This window comes from Corythoichthys intestinalis, chromosome 7 (genome assembly GCF_030265065.1).
Source record: "Corythoichthys intestinalis isolate RoL2023-P3 chromosome 7, ASM3026506v1, whole genome shotgun sequence".
Classification (NCBI taxonomy): domain Eukaryota; kingdom Metazoa; phylum Chordata; class Actinopteri; order Syngnathiformes; family Syngnathidae; genus Corythoichthys; species Corythoichthys intestinalis.
The window spans coordinates 3,580,637-3,600,312 of record NC_080401.1 but is presented as its reverse complement, the minus strand read 5'-3'; the positions used below and the strand labels follow the sequence as shown (position 1 = coordinate 3,600,312).

At 38.7% G+C, this 19,676-nt stretch overlaps 2 protein-coding genes across 2 annotated transcripts in view; one reads left to right on the top strand and one right to left on the bottom strand.

The window, feature by feature from the left end:
• Positions 1-12,344, bottom strand: part of cyldl (cylindromatosis (turban tumor syndrome), like) — a 72,540-nt gene extending 60,196 nt beyond the window's left edge. Inside the window, exons 1-2 of the mRNA XM_057842039.1 lie at positions 12,020-12,344; positions 787-1,242 (exon numbers count right to left, since the gene is read on the bottom strand). Coding sequence (XP_057698022.1) covers positions 787-1,203 — 417 coding nt within the window. The 5' untranslated portion in view covers positions 1,204-1,242; positions 12,020-12,344. The remainder of the gene's footprint in view (positions 1-786; positions 1,243-12,019) is intronic.
• Positions 12,345-12,651: 307 nt separating this feature from the next.
• The window catches only part of zc3h3 (zinc finger CCCH-type containing 3), a 102,976-nt gene continuing 95,951 nt past the window's right edge, over positions 12,652-19,676 (top strand). Inside the window, exons 1-2 of the mRNA XM_057840988.1 lie at positions 12,652-12,968; positions 17,697-18,984. Of these exons, the coding sequence (XP_057696971.1) occupies positions 12,875-12,968; positions 17,697-18,984 (1,382 nt within the window). The 5' untranslated portion in view covers positions 12,652-12,874. The remainder of the gene's footprint in view (positions 12,969-17,696; positions 18,985-19,676) is intronic.

The window sequence follows — 19,676 nt, the reverse complement described above, 5'->3', positions numbered from 1 at the left end:
GTAATGTAAAGAGCTTTGAGCACCTTGAAAGGTGGAAAAGCGCTATACAAGTATAACACCATTACCATTTTTTGTCTCAGCACAAAGTTATCTATATAAATTGTTATTATACTGTACTATAACCAGTGTTGTTAATCTTACTTTAAAAAAGTAATTAATTACAGTTACAAATTAATTCTCCCAAATAGTAATTGAGTTAGTAACTCAGTTACCTGAATGTAAGAGTAATTAGTTACTTGGGAAAGTAACTGGTGTTACTTTTCATTTTTGTAGATGGCAGTGGCATCCCATTATAAATGAATGGGAAAGTTTTGGGCAAATTTTGGGGGAAATGTAGGTTTTTGAAAAATTCTGTAGAAAAATGTATGCCCCTTATTTTCCTGAAATCTTTCATGTATTATTCATGTGAACTGTATCAAAATTGTAGGACTAGATGCATTATTATTATTATTATTTTTTTTCTTCAAAAAACCAGTGTTTGACGCCAACGGTAATTTTTGGCCGGTCATTCAAAAGATTCCCTGCATCGCACCAGAATTCTGGTCATTTCGGTATTAAAACAGTTTCGATGGGCCAAATGGTTTGGGCTGTGTGGTGCGCCGAAGAAGCGCCATTTAAAAAAAAAAAAAAAAAAAGTAAAATAGATTCTTTTGCATTACATGCAAGGCTACCATCAATTAAGGACGGAAACAAAAAAACACTGGAGATGCTAGAATACATGTCTCTGGAGGCAGGCAACTAATTTGTATGTTTATGTGTGGAATGGAGACATTTTTAAGGTCACACCTGCAGTTCTATTCCGAAGAATATTGCTGTAAAAGGCTCTTCGGATCCTGATTCTGGCATGCTTCCAATGTAGCGGATGATACCATTCAACTTCTCACTTCCTTCTTCCACAACCACTTCAGTCCCCAGAGAAAGTGTCTGTGCTCTTCCAAGAGCAGCTTTTTCTCTGAACCACTTGAGCCTTTCAGAGCAGTCAGTGAGGGCCAGCAGCAGACGTGCCTCTTGTGCAGTCAGTGTCTCCAAACAGCTCCTCTCGATCTCACAGTACATTGGTGTAAATGTGCCAAGTATGAACACAGACAATGTTTTGGGTGAGCCAAAACTTTGTTGGTGCTCACGGATAAAACATATGGAACCAGCCTCGTAGAATTCCGTGTACTCAGTGAAAATGAAGAACTGGATGTTTGTTGATGTCATGATGCTGAGGCCACGTAATAAAGCAGTTCACTGGAAAAGCTGGAAAAAAAAAACAACAAAAAAAATCAGCATAACACAAAGCAATGATTCTACTATATTACATGATATATGACTGGGTTCCCCCTAGGATTTTTTGAAGCTGTGGTGGTGGGTAGCATCGGAGTCAGACACCCTCACCATGTTGTGCCACGGTGAAATTGCATCATCTCATGACAAATGAGATTTTTTTCCCCAAGAACCTTGACAAAGATCTATTGGAATATTTCATTAGCCAGGCTAATGTCATAGCTCTCAGCTACAGTAGATGTACGTAAAAAGCGCAGCCGATTACATCTACATTACCCTACATAATAATACGACTTCTTTTTTTCGTAGCAATAGTACGACTTACATCTCGTAGTCCTTCTTTTTCCTTTTGTTGACCCTAATACGTACAGTGTATCGCAAAAGTGAGTACACCCCTCGCATTTCTGCAGATATATAAGTATATCTTTTCATGGGACAACACTGACAAAATGACACTTTGACACAATGAAATGTAGTCTGTGGGCAGCTTATATAATACAGTTAATTTATTTGTTATTATTATTTTTTTTTTTAATATTAATATCGAAACCAGGGTTCACTAAATCCGGACCTCAGTGTCACTTTTCCTGTCAGGTTTTCCATGTCTTCCTCCTCCAACACACCTGAATCAAAATAATCAGGATCATTATCAGGCTTCTGAAGAGGTTGCTGATGACATAATCATTTGATTCAGGTGTGTTAGGGGAGAGAGACGTGGAAAACACGACAGGAAAAATGCCACCGAGGTCTGGATTTAGTGAACCCTGATCTAAACCAATGGCAACAAAAGTGAGTACACACTTTTAGAAACTACATCCCTACATGTCCAAATTGAGTACTGCTAGTCATTTTCCCTTCAAAATGTCATGTGACCCGTTAGTGTTCCTAGGTCCAGGTGTGCATGGGGAGCAGGTGTGTTCAAATTTGTAGTGCAGCTCTCACAATCTCTCATACAGGTCACTGAAAGTTCCAACATGGCACCACATGGCAAAGAACTAACTGAGGATCTTAAAAGACGTATTGTAGCACTACAATAAGATGGCCATGGCTACAACAACATTGCCAACACCCTGAAACTGAGCTGCAGCACAGTGGCTAAGATCATCCAGCATTTCACAAGAGCAGGGTCCACTCAGACCAGGCCTTGGGTTGGTTGTCCAAAGAAGTTGAGCGCACGTGCTGAGCGTCACATCCAAATGCCTTCTTTAATGGCAGGAGTGCTGTCAGCATTGCTGCAGAGATTGAAGAGGTAGGAGGGTCAGCCTGTTAGTGCTCCGACCATAAGCCGCACTCTACATCAAATTGATGTGCATGGCTGTCACCCCAGGAGGAAGTCTCTTCTGAAGACCGTACACAAGAAAGCCCGCAAACAGTTTGCTGAAGACATGTCAGCAAAGCACATGGATTACTGGAACCATATACTATGGTCTGATGAAACGAAGATTAATTAACGAAGATTATCTTAAAAGATTAAGATAAAGGTTTTGTTCCGATGGTCTCGAACATGTGTGGCGGCAACCAGGTGAGGATTACAAAGATAAGTGTGTCATGCCTACAGTCAAGCATGGTGGTGGGAATGTCATGGTCTGGGGCTGCATGAGTGCTGCAGGCGTTGGAGAGTTACATTCCATTGAGGGAAACATGAACTCCAACTAGGCATGTGCCGGTATGAGATTTTGACGGTATGATAACCGTGAGCAAAAATACAGCGGTTTCACGGTATCACGGTATTGCAATTATAGCTCCAAAATGTGTTATTTTGAGATGTATGGGTTAAAAAAAAAAAAAACTTCTTTCCATTGCACAGGATTTTTTTTTTTCAGAACATAGTTGCAAATTGGAATATGAATGTATTGTTAAAATATATAAATTATCAATTTAAAAAAAAACAAATTTTAGATAAAATTAAAATATAATGTAGACTATACCCACAGCCACAACTCAAGTTGCTCAAGTTTAGAGCAAGAACAAAATAATTTCTATAAAAAAAGTAAAAACTCTTTTGAATAAAATTTTTAAAAATTTATACTGCATAATTTTTTTTTTGAGAATTGAAAAGCTCAAGTGAAGTTTCGCCATTTTCAGCCACTGTGTCAACTGTAGTCTACATGATGTCATGCCTTTGTGTTAGAAAGAACAAAGAATTCAAAAGTTAATAAGTTGGTTAAAAATGTATGAGTTAGTTAAAATGTAAATATTGTTGTGGAACGGTTTCATCTTTAAAAAAAAAAAATAATAATAATTGGGAGTGAGACCTCTCCTTGATCCAGCGAACGTGGATTTGTGCTTAGGGAAAGATCATCTTTCCTCAATTGACGATCTTTGATGCTGTGCCTTTTTTTCCCCTTCATTCAAGAGAATCATGCTTGTTTTCTCACTCTGCGGCTGTAACACTCGACGAAGTTACTCTCCCAGCTAAGCCTAGGCTAACATTCGTCTTTTATAAGCTTTTAGTTAGTTTGTATATCGAATTTCAAAGGAAAATATGTGTTTTGTTTTTGGCGAACTCATAGTGCTAATCTGTTTAGCTACTCACACATGGAAAAATACAATTGTACAACGTTTTAAATGTATTCATTCTGTATATTTCACTTACCACGATTTGAGAGCTCAATAAATTGAAGAAAAGAACGCCTTATGTTTGGAGTATTTGTTTAGGGTTCGCTGGCTGTTTAGCCGATAATCACTTTCACACGCAGCAACAAATGGGAGGGGGTGAGCGCTGCCGCGCCACGCCACTTCTGGCTGGATTTTTGACACATGAAAAATGGCGAATACCGTACTACGGTCTGACTGAAAATTTTAGTGGTTTTGAAACCGCGACGTTTTCACACCACGGTAAACCGTGAAACTGGTAACCGGCACATGTCTAACTCCAACATGTACTGTGAAATACTGCTGCAGAGCATGATCCCCTCCCTCCAGAAACTGGGTCGCAGGGCAGTGTTCCAGCATGACAATGACCCCAAACACACCTCCAAGATGACCACTTTAGTGAAGAGGCTGAGGGTAAAGGTGATGGACTGGCTAAGCATGTCTCCAGACTTGAACCCAATAGAACATCTTTGGGGGATCCTCAAGCGGAAGGTGGAGGTGCGCAAAGTCTCGAATATCTGGCAGCCCCGCAACGTTGTCATGGAGGAGTGGAAGAGCATTCCAGTGGCAACCTGTGAAGTCCTGGTCAACTCCATGCCCAGGAGAGTAAAGGCAGTTCTGGATAATAGTGGTGGCCACACAAAATATTGACAGTTGACATGTTGTACTGTATGTTAATACTGACAACCTTCACTAGGGGGTGTACTCACTTTTGCTGCCAGGGGTTTCGATATTAATGGCTATATTTTGAGTTATTTTGAGGGGAAAATAAATGAACTCTATTATATAAGCTGCACACAAACTACTTTTCATTGTCTCAAAGTGTCATTTTGTCAGTGTTGTCCCATGAAAAAATATAATTAAATATCTGCAGAAATGCAAGGGGTATACTCAATTTTGTGATACACTGTACTGCAAAAATTAAAATGGTACATCTACTCGACAGACATTTGATCTGTAATAACCCTCAGGAGGTGTGGTTGCCATGTGCATGCTCAGTCGCCATGGATATCAATCTTAGGCGAAGATTGAGGGGGGGATAGTGCTCTCACTGGTGGCCGAAAAATTTCATTGCATGTAATTGACTTTCCTATAAATGGTTTTAAAGGGGAGGTTCAGAATTTTTGACAATTTTGTCAGTTAATTTTGCAGTGTTGTCACAGATTACTTGAAAAAGTAATTTAATTACTGATGACTGATTACGCCTAAAAAAAGTAATCTGGTTACTTTACTGATTAATTTATTATGAAAATAACTAAGTTACTTTAAAAGCAATTTATCAGTTACCAATTTTTCTACCTTAACTGCCTCAACATAAGTATGACAACAAAAAAATGTCATCGCATGGAATTGGATTTGTCACATAAGCTTAATCTTTGAATTAGCAGGAGTTTAATTAGTCGATGGAGTTCATTTTAACCACCATTGACTCAAGCCAGCTTAGTCATTCTGGAGCCCTCAAACAAACAAATAACTGTGGATACTTTTAAGAAAGTAGAATACAAAACCTGTTTTCAGTTATTTTACCTTTTTTTTTGCTAAGTAGATAATTCCACACGTTCGTTCATAGTTTTGATATCTTCAGTGGGCTCCAGAGTGGCTAAGCTAGTGCGTGTCAATAAAAAAAAAAATGATATTAACAGATATTACATAATAATAAAAATTCAAATTTCAGATCATTGTTCGAAATACCCATGCGAGAAAAACAATGTCACACCAAACTGCCGTAATTGATTTAATTCTGCAGGATTATTATTATTTTTTTGATGCGTAATGTGACCACAATAGAGAGGAGTGATTAGACCAGTCGAGCTCAGTCTTTTGGGGAGTCAATTTCTTCCCCACAAAATAAAAAAAAAATTAAAAAAAAAAAAAAAAAATAATAATAATAAATAAATAAATAAAAGTGGTGAAAAAAAATAATGTGATATCAGTCCACCCAGCTTGCCTAGATAGCCTGTTCCCTGCAGAGCTGCTGGATTACATATGTTGCTGTTCATACTACAATTATTGACATGAAGAGCCTTGAAATCAACAAATAATTCACAATCTGCACAGACACCCCGCTAACTGAAAGATTAAAGTGCGTATGACACCAAAAAGCATGTTTATTTCATATTTCACACGATGGTTTATGCTCCTGAATGAAATGGATTGCTTGGATGTGTGTGGAAGCGATCGTTTTATATATTCCATTTTTGAATCCCGCGCCATGAAAATGAGTTACTTCCGGCTCCAGTTTCTGGTTTAGGCCAAATGCCAATTTGACGTCACACGGGTCGCGTCTCACAATACAGCATTGCTTTATAGCATGCATATGGACTGCGGATTCAGCTGATTTAGTGGATTAATTCTTTTTTTTCCCCATCATGCCAGCCAAACGGCTGCAGAAAAATGTTGCTGCACCAGAGAGAGGCGTGTGAGCCTTTTTGGGGTTTCGAAAGGTTCCCATTCACCGGCAGATATTGGCCAAAACAAGCCCTACTACTGTGGGACCATTGGACTTACGAGGAAGTGAGTAAACATCATGTTCTGTATTATGTCATATACTGGGATCATTTTAATGCGGCTGTGGCTTGCATTTTGTGGCTGACATGCTCATTGTCCACTCCCCGACGACCGGCGGCTTGTCGCACATCGCACATCCCACTGAGAGAGCACCATACTCGGGTTATTGCCCTCTTGGTATGCCCGGTGTTCTGTCAAATTTTCCACCCGATCAGAAATTGCAACTTTGTGTTAAAAATGGCCGCAAATACAGCAATTACAAAGTAAACACAACAAACTTTCTTTAAATCAAGGACTATTTACTTACTTTTGACTATGGATGGGCATGTATAAAAGCTCTCGTTGGCTTAAACACATTCTGCCATGTTAGCTGCACAACAACTGCAGCCGCTCTCCTATGACTCTCTCACTGTTTACGTCTTCGCCGTGTAGTAAAGTATTATTTTTCCATACTCGTGTTGACCATGTGGTTGCTACGCGCTCCTCCCTCGTCGGCCGGTTTGTCCGTCGGTCATTGTCCAGCAGCTTCCCCGCAAACGAACCCTCTGCCCTCAGCAAGGGAACGACGAGCTCTAACTAGCTCGCTGCCAGGCGGGTTGCCGATCGGCGAAGACAACCGACAACGGCGCTACCGTGTGAAATGATCCGGGCTAATTATGTGTCATTTTTCGCTTCGAAGACTTTGAAACATTACTGGGTTCAGGTCAGCATGTCGGCTAGCTGTCACGCCTCTTGGTTTGTTTACATTCTCCAAAGGCGGGGCAGGGAAATGACAAAAGCCCGACTAACTACGGTGGCATAAAATAACGTTTGGGAGGTGCGAGAGTAACAGTGAAGTCGACAGTTTTGACCATTATGGAGTAATTTTGCCATGTCGTACTGAATAAATGCATTTTTATTATTTCATATTCCATTTAGCAAAAGACTGTTATTTGTCATGACAATACCATTTATTTAGCTATTGGGGGGGAAATGCTTGGATAAAAAGAATATCCTGTAAAAAATATTGGAGTAGAAAGACTGAAACAATGACATTTTGCGGCTCTCTTTGTCGCATTTTCCTCATTTCTAAATAATTCCCCTCAATGGGCTGAATAGTAAAACAGATGAAACCATTCTACTGCCTACGTCATCCTCCTCTTGGGGACGCTGGAGCTCTATAATGGTAGGCGTGGCTAACCGGCACATTAAAAGACTAATTTCTCGTCCTCTGCGCTTTGCCAAATTGTTGTAAATAGACGAATCGTCTCAAAATATGATTCTAATTCACATAATAATGCTATCTAAGACTTTTTTTTTCTCCTGTCGTACACACTTTAAGGCTTGTATAAAAAATTCTTAACTTCCCATTTAAATTAATTTATAGGAAAGTCAATTACATGCAATGACATTTTTAGGCCACCGGGGGGGCGCAATATCCTCCCTGCCCCCACTCAATCTCGCGCCTGCGAGTGAATTTCAAACCTTTCCTTCCGTTCGCACCTTTAATGTTGTAATCCAAAATATTTTGTGTATTGTGAAGTGTTTATTTGAGGATAAACAAATTTAACATTCAACAGTAATAAGATGCTAAATGAAGCAGTACATTAGGTTGGATGCATTTAAGGCCTGGCTGAGCATCAAAGACTAACAGAATTGTTAGAAGTAAAATGTTGTGTTTGTTTTTCAAAACACGATATGTATTTTTCATACATTTCTCATATGTACTCAATGACTCGCCCTAGCTTACCCACTCAAAGCCCTGAAACTAACAAACAGCATGGAATTTGTTGAAATTGACTACCGGCTAATCAAACCCCTGCCAACTCGAAAATTAAGCGTAATGTCAACAATAAAGACCTAGCCTTTAAAATGTTCTCTGAAAAAATAAAAAAACAAAAATTCATCAGATCATGTGACTAGCACCTTAGAGACGGTCCTTTGCTTTGCTTAGCCAAAACTATACCCAGTGGTGAAAGTGGATCGGAACGGTCTGGAACGCCATTCCAGGACAAAATTTGGGGGCGGAACGGTGCTTTCATCCCGAAAATATGACGGCAACTGTCAAAACTGCATGTAAAAAAAAAAAAAACTGCCTGGTTGCCACACACACATCTCCAAGAAGAAAACAATCTACTAATGTCAGATTTACATTCACAAATGTTAACAACAAGCCTAATAAAGTGCTTGTGTAGCGTCATCTGTTTCCACCCACCACCGCGCGTGTATCTGAGCCCGACGAGACAGTCAAGTTAAACCACCCTACCTGGACTCAAGTTGTCTGTTCAACTGGCTGACATACTGACATGTGATCAGCATGGATAGTTAGCATCAACGGTTGATGCATGCTTGATGAATTAATGCATTAAAAAAGGGCAGTGCAACGAAAAATTGACCAGATCTTTTAGCGAAAGGAAAGAGTTGAGCCTATTTTATTTACTCTGATGGGGAGGTATAGAACATATCCCATGTTGTAATACCTGACCCCAGAAAATGAATAGAAAATTTTAAGTTTGAAAGCTATGACATTTTTTAACAATTTTTAAAAATTAATTTGCATGTATGTTCTCTAAATTGTATCATAAATGATACATTAAGCATGACATGCAGTTCTCGTGGTAAAACAAATATAGTTAAAGTAAAATTGAACACAGTAAAGTTTTAAACAAACTAATTTACTTCAATGAGGTCCAGAAATGCTTGTCTCAAATTTGATACATTTAGCAATATAGTTAATCTGCACGTTGGACTTATTTTTGTCCATTTACCTGTTAGGGCAACTTAATTATTTCCTTTAAAAAAAAAAAAAGCCCATGGTTGCCTTATATTCAATATACATTCTATTTTACTGTGCATAAAGTCATTTATACTTATATTTGTACTTGTATGCTACTTTTTTTTCATTTTTCTAAATGAAAATCCCATGTATTCTTTGTTACAGTAAGTGTAATACAGTAGCCTAATGCATGTGTAAAACCTGTTGTGTTTTAGGTATGTCTAACCAAAAGCATTTTTCTTTGCATTTCTGTGGCTCCGTGTTGACCTTTATGTCAGTCAATTCCGGCAAATTTTTTTAGCCACTTTCACCCCTGACTACACGTGAGGAGGCTAGATGAATATTTAAAATTTCTTTAATATCTATTATACAGTGGTGGTCAAAAAGTATAGGCACCTCTGCATATCTGTCAGATAATGCTCAATTTCTCCCAGAATATGATTACATTACAAATGCTTTGGTCGTAATATCTTGCAGTGAAAAACACAAAAGAGAATGGGAAAAAAATAATTCATTAACATTGTACAGAAAACACTCAAAATGGGCCAAACAAGTATTGGCACCCTTTGAAAAATCACGTGATGCTTCTCTAATTTGTGTAATTAACAGCACCAGTTACTTACCTGTGGCACAGGTGGTGGCAATAACTAAATTACACTGGCAGCCAGTTAAAATGGATTAAAGTTGACTCAACCTCTGTCCTGTGTCCGTGTGTGTACCACATTGAGTCATGAAGAAAAGAAACAAGACCAAAGAACTCACTGAGCACTTAAGAAGCAAAATTGTGAGGAAACATGGCCAGTCTCAAGGCTACAAGTCCATCTTCAAGGACCTGAATGTTCCTGTGTCTACCGTGCAATGTGTCATCAATAAGATTAAGCCCATGGCACTGTGGCTAACCTCCCTAGATGTGGACGGAAAAGAAAAAATGACGAGAGATTTCAACGAAAGATTGTGTGGATAAACAACCTCGACTAACATCCAAACAAGTTCAAGCTGTCCTGCAGTTCGAGGGTACAACATTGTCATCCCGTACTATCTGTCGGCTTCTGAATGAAAAGGGACTCTATGGTAGGATACCCAGGAAGACCCCACTTCTGACACAGAGACATAAAAAAGCCAGGCTGGAGTTTACCAAAACCTACCTGAGGAAGCCAAAAACGTTTTGGACGAAAGTTCTCTGGGCAGATGAGGCAAAAGTAGAGCTTTTTGGGAAAAGGCATTAACATAGAGTCTACAGGAAAAAAACGAGGCCTTCAAGGAAAAGAACACGGTCCCCACAGTCAAACAAGGCGGAGGTTCCCTGATGTTTTGGGGTTGCTTTGCTGCTTCTGGCACTGCTTGACTGCTTGACCGTGTGCATGGCATTATGAAGTCTGAAGACTACCAACAAATTTTGCAGCATAATGTAGGGCCCAGTGTGAGAAAGTTGGGTCTCCGTCAGAGGTCATGGGTCTTCCAGCAGGACACACTTCAAAAACCACTAACAAATGTTTGAGAGAAAGCATTGGAGACTCCTAAAGTGGCCAGCAATGAGTCCAGACCTGAATCCCATTGAACACTTGTGGAGAGATCTGAAAATGGTGCCCTTCAAATATCAGAGACCTAGAGCAGTTGGCCAAAGAAGAATGGTCTAAAATTCCAGCAGAGCATTGTAAGAAACTCATTAATGGATACCGGAAGCGGCTGTTCGCAGTTATTTTGTCTAAAGGTTGTGCTACCAAGTATTAGGCTGAGGCTGCCAATACTTTTGTCCTGCCCATTTTTGGAGTTTTGTGTAAAATGATAATGATTTAATTTTTTTTTAAAATTATCTTTTATGTTTTTTCATTGCAAGCAAAATAAATGAAGATATTACTACCAAAGCATTTGTAATTGCAATCATTTTCAGAAAGAAATTGAGCATTATTTCACATAATTGCAGGGGTGCCAAAACTTTTGGCCAGCACTGTAGGTCTAGGATCGGTACTCAGTATCTGCATATCCTCAAAATCACATGACACAGACTTGAACTCGAGTGCAAAAATAAATTATGGGGACAACTGTAGTGTGTGGTCATGTGACTGCATTGTCACATTTGAATGGTATAGTGTGGTATAATATATAATGTGAGAGGCCTGCCAGCAAATGAACATCCATTTATTGGCTGTCAGCCCTTTCATTTAAGTTATTTGATATGGTGCATAAATTAAATTGTAAGGCGCCTTGTGACTCTGGTCTGAGAAAGGAATTTTATAAATAAAGCTTACTGACTTTTTGATGTTTACTTCAATTTTACAGGCACAACTCAAGTACAACTGATATTAGTCATACAGTCAAATGGACTATGCATATTAACTGCAATCAACGTCCAGCAGTTGTATAGCTACGTGCCAATTTTCAACTTTCATATGTCTAAACACTATTTTGAAGTACTTAAATGCCAACATCAAACGTTCCCAATTCCTTACCTGATTGCATTGTCAGGTATTATTTTTTAGCATTCCCCTGAAAGGGTTTAAAGAGTGGGAAAATTAAGGTATAACGATGAACAAACACCTCAAGTTTATAACAACAGTAGTCTTACCAGTTAAACACTTGAACACTTCCTCGTGCATTTAAATTGCAAAGGTGACAGGTTACAATAATGAACTTCCTATATACAGTATCTTAGTCATGCACGAAATTATTATAAGAGCAGCTTTCTTATTTCACTTTAATTCAGATTACGTTTTTCAAACACATTATTAAAATAATCATGTTGTGACTCGAAATACATCAAGGAACCGCCGGCTAACCACGTGAAGTTATTTATCTGTAGCTAGTAAGTTTGTGAAAACAACAATAGCATATTTCGAAAACATTAACGTTATATTGCGCTAATAGAATGGTATTTTGAAAGCGTTACAATACCTCAGGTTGTCTGTTTTATGGTTGTTATTATTATTTAATCTCCATTTGGTCTTGATTAAAGACTCGCTTCCCTCTCATCATGACTTCGTTTCCATACACATTATGATGACATGGCCAATTTTTGGATGACACTTGTCAAACTTTGTTCCGGAGTCTGGACTTTGAGTAACAGTGAAACTAAGCTTCGGTGAGACCGTAGATATAATTAAAACAAGGTTAGATGTCGTTAGCCGGGGTCGGCAATGCTAGTGACTGGCAGCGATTTTAGGACAGTACACTTCACTAATGTGAAGGGAATGATTTACGCTAAAATACTCTCTTTTGAAAATCGGTTGGTAATTGAGTTGAGTGGGCCGATTGTGCCTGTCCCAAGAAGGCCGACAAGTGAGGACGTTTATAGACATAATAAGGAATGAAAGCGCTATTACGTGCCTCGCGCCGCCATATTGTCTGGGTATATGCGTCGCTGTCACCTCATATTTTAACACTTCCGAGTCCATACTCGTTGAAACCATGGTGAAAAAGCTTACATTTCGGTAGGAACGACAAATAATTTGAGAAATAATTGCCTTCTGTACCTTCGTAACTAGAGCAGTAGAACACTCTGAACATAACTATTTATTTTTACTTTCGTTTTCCCTGGTACCTCACGCCCTTGCTTTTATTTTTTCTTCAATGTATTTTATTTTAGCTTGGGGAATTTCCTGTATACTACCGTCCTCCAGAGGAACATAGGTTTTATTGTAACACCGTGTTGTTGTTGTTGTTGTTGTTGTTGCTGCTGCTGTTTTTTTCTCGCCCCTGGTTCAGCTGATATTGTTTCTGAACACAAGGGGGCGGTAATAGAGTAATTATATGTTTGACAAACACCGAGTTACAGAAAGAAGAAGACATGAGATAAACATGGAGCAACGTGAATCTTTAAAACGACAAATAGATCTTCTACAGAGTAAGTAATCGTGGGAATAAACTATTTCCTTGACTGTTAGTCTAGCGAACATCTATTGTAGTCGTCAGTGTGGCTGCTGTCCCGTTCAGGTAACATTTGTTGTTTGTATTCCGCGATAAACGTTTGTTTTCAAACTGTCTCACACCCCAGTCGACAGTATTTACGTCAAACAGACTCAGTTGACGTGTTTTTTGAACGTCAGATGATGATTTCTGAATAAATGTTAGTTTTCGATAGTTGCATGTAATATTTTACTTTAACATATTATGGCCGAATTAGAGCTATGACGTGATTAAATGAATTAGTCATCTTGATACTGGTTCTAACCATCACGTGTGTGCAGTCACAGCACTGAGACTGAAAAAAAAAAAAAAAAAAAAAAAAAAAAACGGAACATAGGATTTGAAATACAGTATAACATCCGGAATTGCATGTTCAACATTTTATTTGTAAAGCACCTTTCACCGTTGTACCTCTAAGTACTATTTTATTATAACCAAATATGGTGGGGGTATAAAGGAGCAATGTGTAAGATTTGCACTTCAATTATTCATAAATTGGCCTAAATATTTCAATAGTAATTAAACATTTTTTCTGGAAATACTTCTAACACTGTTATTGATGTTTTAGCCAAGATTTTCCCATTTTAAAATTAGTTTGTCAGCTCGTAAACGTTTGTTTTGACTGCCTACGACAGATGTCCCGGCCTCCCATAATCGGCCATTTACGAGAGAAATTCTTTGTCTATGTCCATGTTGTCATAGCTCTTTAGGCTTCTTAAAGTAAGGTTGGAGGTTGGTTAGTAGAGCTGGGAATCTTTGGGCACCTAACGATTCGATTACGATTACGATTCAGAGGCTCCGATTCGATTATAAAACGATTATTGATGCACCCCCCTCCTTTTTTTTTTTTTTTTTTTTTTTTAAATAAAGTTTTGTACATTAGTTCCAAAATTGTTCAAAAATACTCTCAGGCGAAACCAAACTACTATTTCAGTATCAAGTTAACATATAGCAGTAAACAAATATACAAAAATAACATTAAATAAAAAAACTCCAGTCCCCATTCTGTATCAGCAGCTTTAAACTACATTCAATTAATTTAATGTTGTGAATCAACCGTTAAAGTTGTTAAAATTGCTCCCGTTATTCCATAATTTCCCTTTTGTCTACTTTTGACATGTGAAAGTTTAAAAACTATTTTAAAGATAGATTCAAGTCAATATTTTACCGATTTAGGAGTATTTTAGATAAAAAGTTAATTAGGTTTGCTTGGAAGGTTCGCTACAACAGCATTGCAGGGAAGTTTACTGCTTTAAGATGGCGGCCGTTTACTAACGCCCGCGTCTAGCTTTTTGCAGATGTGCTGCTACCGCTACCGAGTCTACAATCCATCTAGTCCTATATAAATGATATCTACCGTAACATTATGTAGCTTAGCTGTACTTGTAGCAGCTTTTCGGCAGCAGGCAGGTATGTTGTTGTGTTTTTTTATCTCGTGGCATGAGTTGAGCTAGAGCCGTGAGTTGAGCGTTGGCATTACCCGAGGGGCCGGTTAATGAGAAGCATAATGTTTAGCTACTCCCGCTCCGTTCCGTCCCGAAGCCCGCGCGGCGCGCTGAGTGTGTTGTACTTCCGCTTTACTTGGCATATTTCAATAATCGGAATTTGGATGTTTGTGAATCGTTCTCGAATCTTCCACGGCCGAATCGCGAATAATCTAAGAATCGGAAATTTTGCACACCTCTATTGGTTAGTGAGATTGTTTAAAGTTAGGAAATGCATATACGTCGTGCACTTGTTTTACAAGTATGCTTTCTTAATTGTACTCAGCTATGGTAACTTGTACTACTAGTACGTGTACTTGCATGTATTTGCAATACATGTATGTGTACATGAACTGCAAGTATGTGTACTTGAACTGCAAGTACGTGTACTTGTATTACAAGCACTTGTACTTGTGTGAACTTGTTCAACAAGTATGTTTACTTGTGTGTACTTGTACGACAAGTAGGCCTGGACGATATGAATTTAAATGTTAACACGATAAAACAATTCTTATCAGTTGATGTCGATAATTATCACATTTTTTCTTTCAAATTTGAAGTCTGATTTTTTTGCCACTAAGTGAAAGTTGAAAAAACCCAGACGCTGCTTTAACCATTTAAGGTCTGGCCATAGACTTTATAATGATATTGACGGGGCGTGGGGCCAATTAATAGGGGGCCTGCATTGTTGGCGTCGCCGTCAAAGCTGACCGTGTACAGACAAAGACCTTTTTTCTTTGAAAATTCTTGTGAATAAATGCTTACATCCCTGAATTCTTTATAAATATGGACGTGAAACAGTCCTGATTCTTGGTTAAAAGGAAAAAAAAAAACAACAAAAAATGTGCAGTTAGCATTTATTTTACGTAAATATGTGGAAGTACGATGCTAGTCAATATGGCACCCGCCATATGAAAAAAGAGCTTTTCCGGTGAAAATTCTTGTGAATAAATGCTTACATCCCTGAATTCTTTATAGATATGGACATAAAACAGTCTTGATTCTTGGTTAAAACTAAAAAAAACGTGCAATTAGCATTGATTTCACGTAGATATGTTGAAGTACGATGCTAGTCTGTCATGCAATATGGCCCCCGCCATATGTAAACAAAGCTTTTTCCGGTGAAAATTCATGTGAATAAATGCTTAAATCCCTGAATTTTTATAGATATGGACGTAAAACAGTCTTGATTCTTGGTTAAAAGCAAAAAAAAAAAAAAAAAAAAACAAGCAGTTAGCATTTATTTTACATAATTGTAGCGAAGTACGATGCTAGTCTGTCGGTCAATGTGGCGCCCGCCATATGTAAACAGAGCTTTTCCGGTGAAAATTCTTTTGAACAAGTGCTTAAATCCCTGAATTCTTCATAGATATGGACGTAAAACAGTCTCGATTCTTTGTCAAAAGAGCAAAGAACCGGGCAGTAAGCATTTATTTTACATAAATACGTCGAATGTGCTGCTAGTCTTTAAGCCACTGTAGCGGCGCCGTATCACCACAAAGAGCTTTTTCTGTTAAAAAATTCTTGTGAATAAATGCTTTATTTCCTGAATTCTTTATAGATATGGCCGTAAAACAGTCTTGATTCTTGGTTAAAAGCAAAAAAAACGTGCAGTTAGCATTTATTTTACGTAAATATGTCGAAGAATGATGCTAGTCTGTTAGACAATGTGCCGACAGCTTTACAACAAAGAGTTTTTACGTTGAAAATTCTTGTGAAAAAACGAAAAATATAATAATTATCTTGAATCCTCGAACAAATCATTCCTGAGACAATCTTCCTGTTTGTTTGCGGTACAGCTTTCATACTTCTCCAACTTAAATCCGACGTTGGATCGCTGCATGTGTCGCTGCGACCGACTGCGAATAACTTAAGCGGATTGTGGGATGGCCCCCTACTTGAAGGTGTTGCGCAACGAAGGTCGAATCTGACCGGTCAATATCATGAAGTCTATGGTCTAGCCTATTTTGTCTGATTTTGCATGCCTTTCATGTTGTCTTTATATTTCAAAGAAAAACATGGCCACAATGGCCTGGTTGGGTGCCTTTTTTCGGGACACCATAACCTTCATATACAAACAGTTTTTTTTCTTCACTGACCAATTATAATCAACATTTTGGATCCAAAAAGACAAAAAATCCTAAATGTTTTTGTCAAAATTTTTAATATCGATGTCCTATTGACGTCCAAATATGCTCGACCAAACGTTTTGAAGCTTTATAATATTTATTCCACTTGTTAAGATAAACATTCAACAGAAAAATATTAGTCAAACTGTAATTTTCGGACTACATGCAGCTACTTTTTTCCCTCATTTTCAATCCTGCGGCATATAGTCCAGTGCGGTTTATTTGTTGATTTATTTGGGTTAATATGTAACAATTTATTTGACAGCGGCATCATAAAACTGCTACAAGACCGTCATAATTATGACATGATTATGACACTATCCTGGGCCTTAATGAATGCTTATGACAGATGTATCATCTATGTAAGTATATGATGTGATGATATGTAAGTATCATCTGGCAAATTATGTCACCAACAGCTCCATTTATATCCAGCTCTGATCTTTTGCTTCTATTCAAAAGTGAGATAATTTGCCGGATGACACAAAATGTCATAAGCATTCATTAATGCTCATGGCAGTGTCATGTCATAATTATGACGGTCTTATGACAGTTGTATGGCACTACTGTCAAATAAAGGTTTACCAAACACTAGAGCTAGTAATTAATGAAACAACTGGAAGACTAACAAAAGAAATAATTTGCACAGATAATGAATTTCGATTGTTATTTACATCTGGAGTGCTGCAATGCATGCTAGGAGTCACGTTGGAAGACAACAGTGTTGACAGCAGATGGCAGCAGAGGTTGACTGTCTCCCCCAAGGGAGCTGTGATGACCAAATGAAGCTACTTAAAGCAATGCATGGTGGTTCATTTGGTCTTATGACAGTCTTGTCAAATTTGGTCGTTGGCGGCTTATAGTCAGGTGCGCCTTATGGTCTGAAAATTACAGTGTAGTAATTTTATATTTGATAATTTAACAGAAACAGCAGGTATGATCATAGGCGTTTTTGGTCTATATAAGAATGCAAAGCAAAGTGGCAGCCTTATAAGTAATGGTCCGCTTGAGATTTTTTTCCATGTAGATAATTTGTCATTTTCAAAATTTCAGATCTCATCGATAAGCATAAAAGTGTCCATGGCAACACGCCGAGACTGCCAGAAGGCTCATCGTCATCCAAATCGAAGACCCAAAGCACTTCTATCATTAACGCGCACAGCTCACGTGCTCTTCCGAGTCATGGTAACTGGAGGAAAAAATACTCCCTCAAAAATAAGCACCATGTATCCACTCTTTCATCATCCTCCCCACAACAACCTCCACACATTCAAGTTTCATCTCACAATGCACAGACTGGTGAAAAAAGTGGTTCATCCAAACCCTACACTTCAGTTATTGTGCCACACAAGAAAGAAGAACAAAAAGAAAGTGTTATTACAGGGATTCCAAATTTTGTATCAGAAAGAAGAGATTCATTTAAAAAAGTGGCTACCGTACCACAATCAGTCCTTTTAGAGAAACGTACTCAACATCAAAAGCATCAACAGAGGGCTGCAGAAACTGTTGGAGTTCCACTAACAAAATCGAGTTGTTCATCAGAAAGCTGCTCTTCAGGCAAAGCCAGTTCTTCGACCCAGTACTCGGGCAACACGGGACAGGTTGTCCCAGATGCAAGTTCAGCACCTCGGTTTTCACCTTTTAAGATCCCAAATCAAGCTTTGAACGACCACCTTCAGACATGCCAGGCCACGCGCAGGGTAATGCTTCGAACCAAATCCAAGTTCACTTGGGTTAAGAGTCAGAGCATTGAAGGCGTGGAACCCAAACCGAGCGGCTCAATTTCCTCATTCGCAAGTAAAGTTCTAAAAGTCAACTCAACATTGGCCGCTCAAGATGGAGCAATGACCCTTTCATCCGCAGTTATTAGGAGAACCCCTGCAAAAAAGTCCCGCAAACTCAGTCCAATCATCACAGGCTCCAGGGCGTCCAAGTACAAATGGGTTTCCTCCTCTGCTGGGCTCCAAGCTAAGACTTTTAGAAAATCGTCTCCTAAATCTTTGCCCAACGATCAGAGAACTCTGGAAAAGGAAGATGCAATGAAGAAACAAAAATCTGGCTCTGTGATATCTCCGAGATTGAAAAGAGGATTTGTAACTTCCGCTACTCGTTCATCATTTAGTAGATATCGCTGGAAGGCTGGTAGTCCCAGGTCTTCTTTAGCTGGGGCAGCCGTGCCCCTCCATAGATCAACATTTGTTTGGACATCGGAAAAAAACAACAAGGGAGCAAAAAAGGGGCTTGTTTGTTCTCCCTTACCGCAGTCTTACTCCAGCCAATCACCTCACAATTCATTCAAACTTCGCAGCAGGATGAAGATCATCAGGAAATCGACTAATAGGTAAGCAGTGGGATTACTATGCCGCTTTTAAAGTGGATGCAAGAAGTTTACTAAACCCTGCTGTAATGTCAGGTTTTTAGTTTAGGATGTGACAACATATTGACAGCTTTGTATCTAGGGTTGCCAACTTCCTGAAAAAAAAATAAGGGACTCTTAATGTACAGATCTGGCCGGCCCGATAACAGTCACCTTTTAATTATTTTTTTGTATGTGATTTTTTTTTTTTTGTTATAATAATATTATAATAATTTTACTCAATACTGAATTAGTTAGGTACTGTAAACAATCACCACGGAAGCAGGACAGGTAGGCGGCGGTATCGACATGCTGGACATTTAGGGCCAGCTTTTATTCAACAAGAAACAAGAAGTAACAAAGCAATGTTTGAAAAAACACAAACCAAAAACATTTTCGGGGATCACGGCCTCTAGTCTCCTTTTTTCTTTTGTGTAGCTCCCGACCGCCTCTTTATAGCAATTGTTTCATCAGGCAAAACCTGATGAGGCAATCGACCACAAGTGTGATGGTCGCATCCCAGGAGCCTTGCCGTCTGAGGTGCCGAGCCACTGTGGCGAGCCCTGTGGCACTGGGACGCCACAGTACATATTTGAGTTGCATAAGCACATGGAAAAACAATAATTGTCAGAAATGTATTTTTAATACAAAATATACTACAATTAAATCTTCCTTGC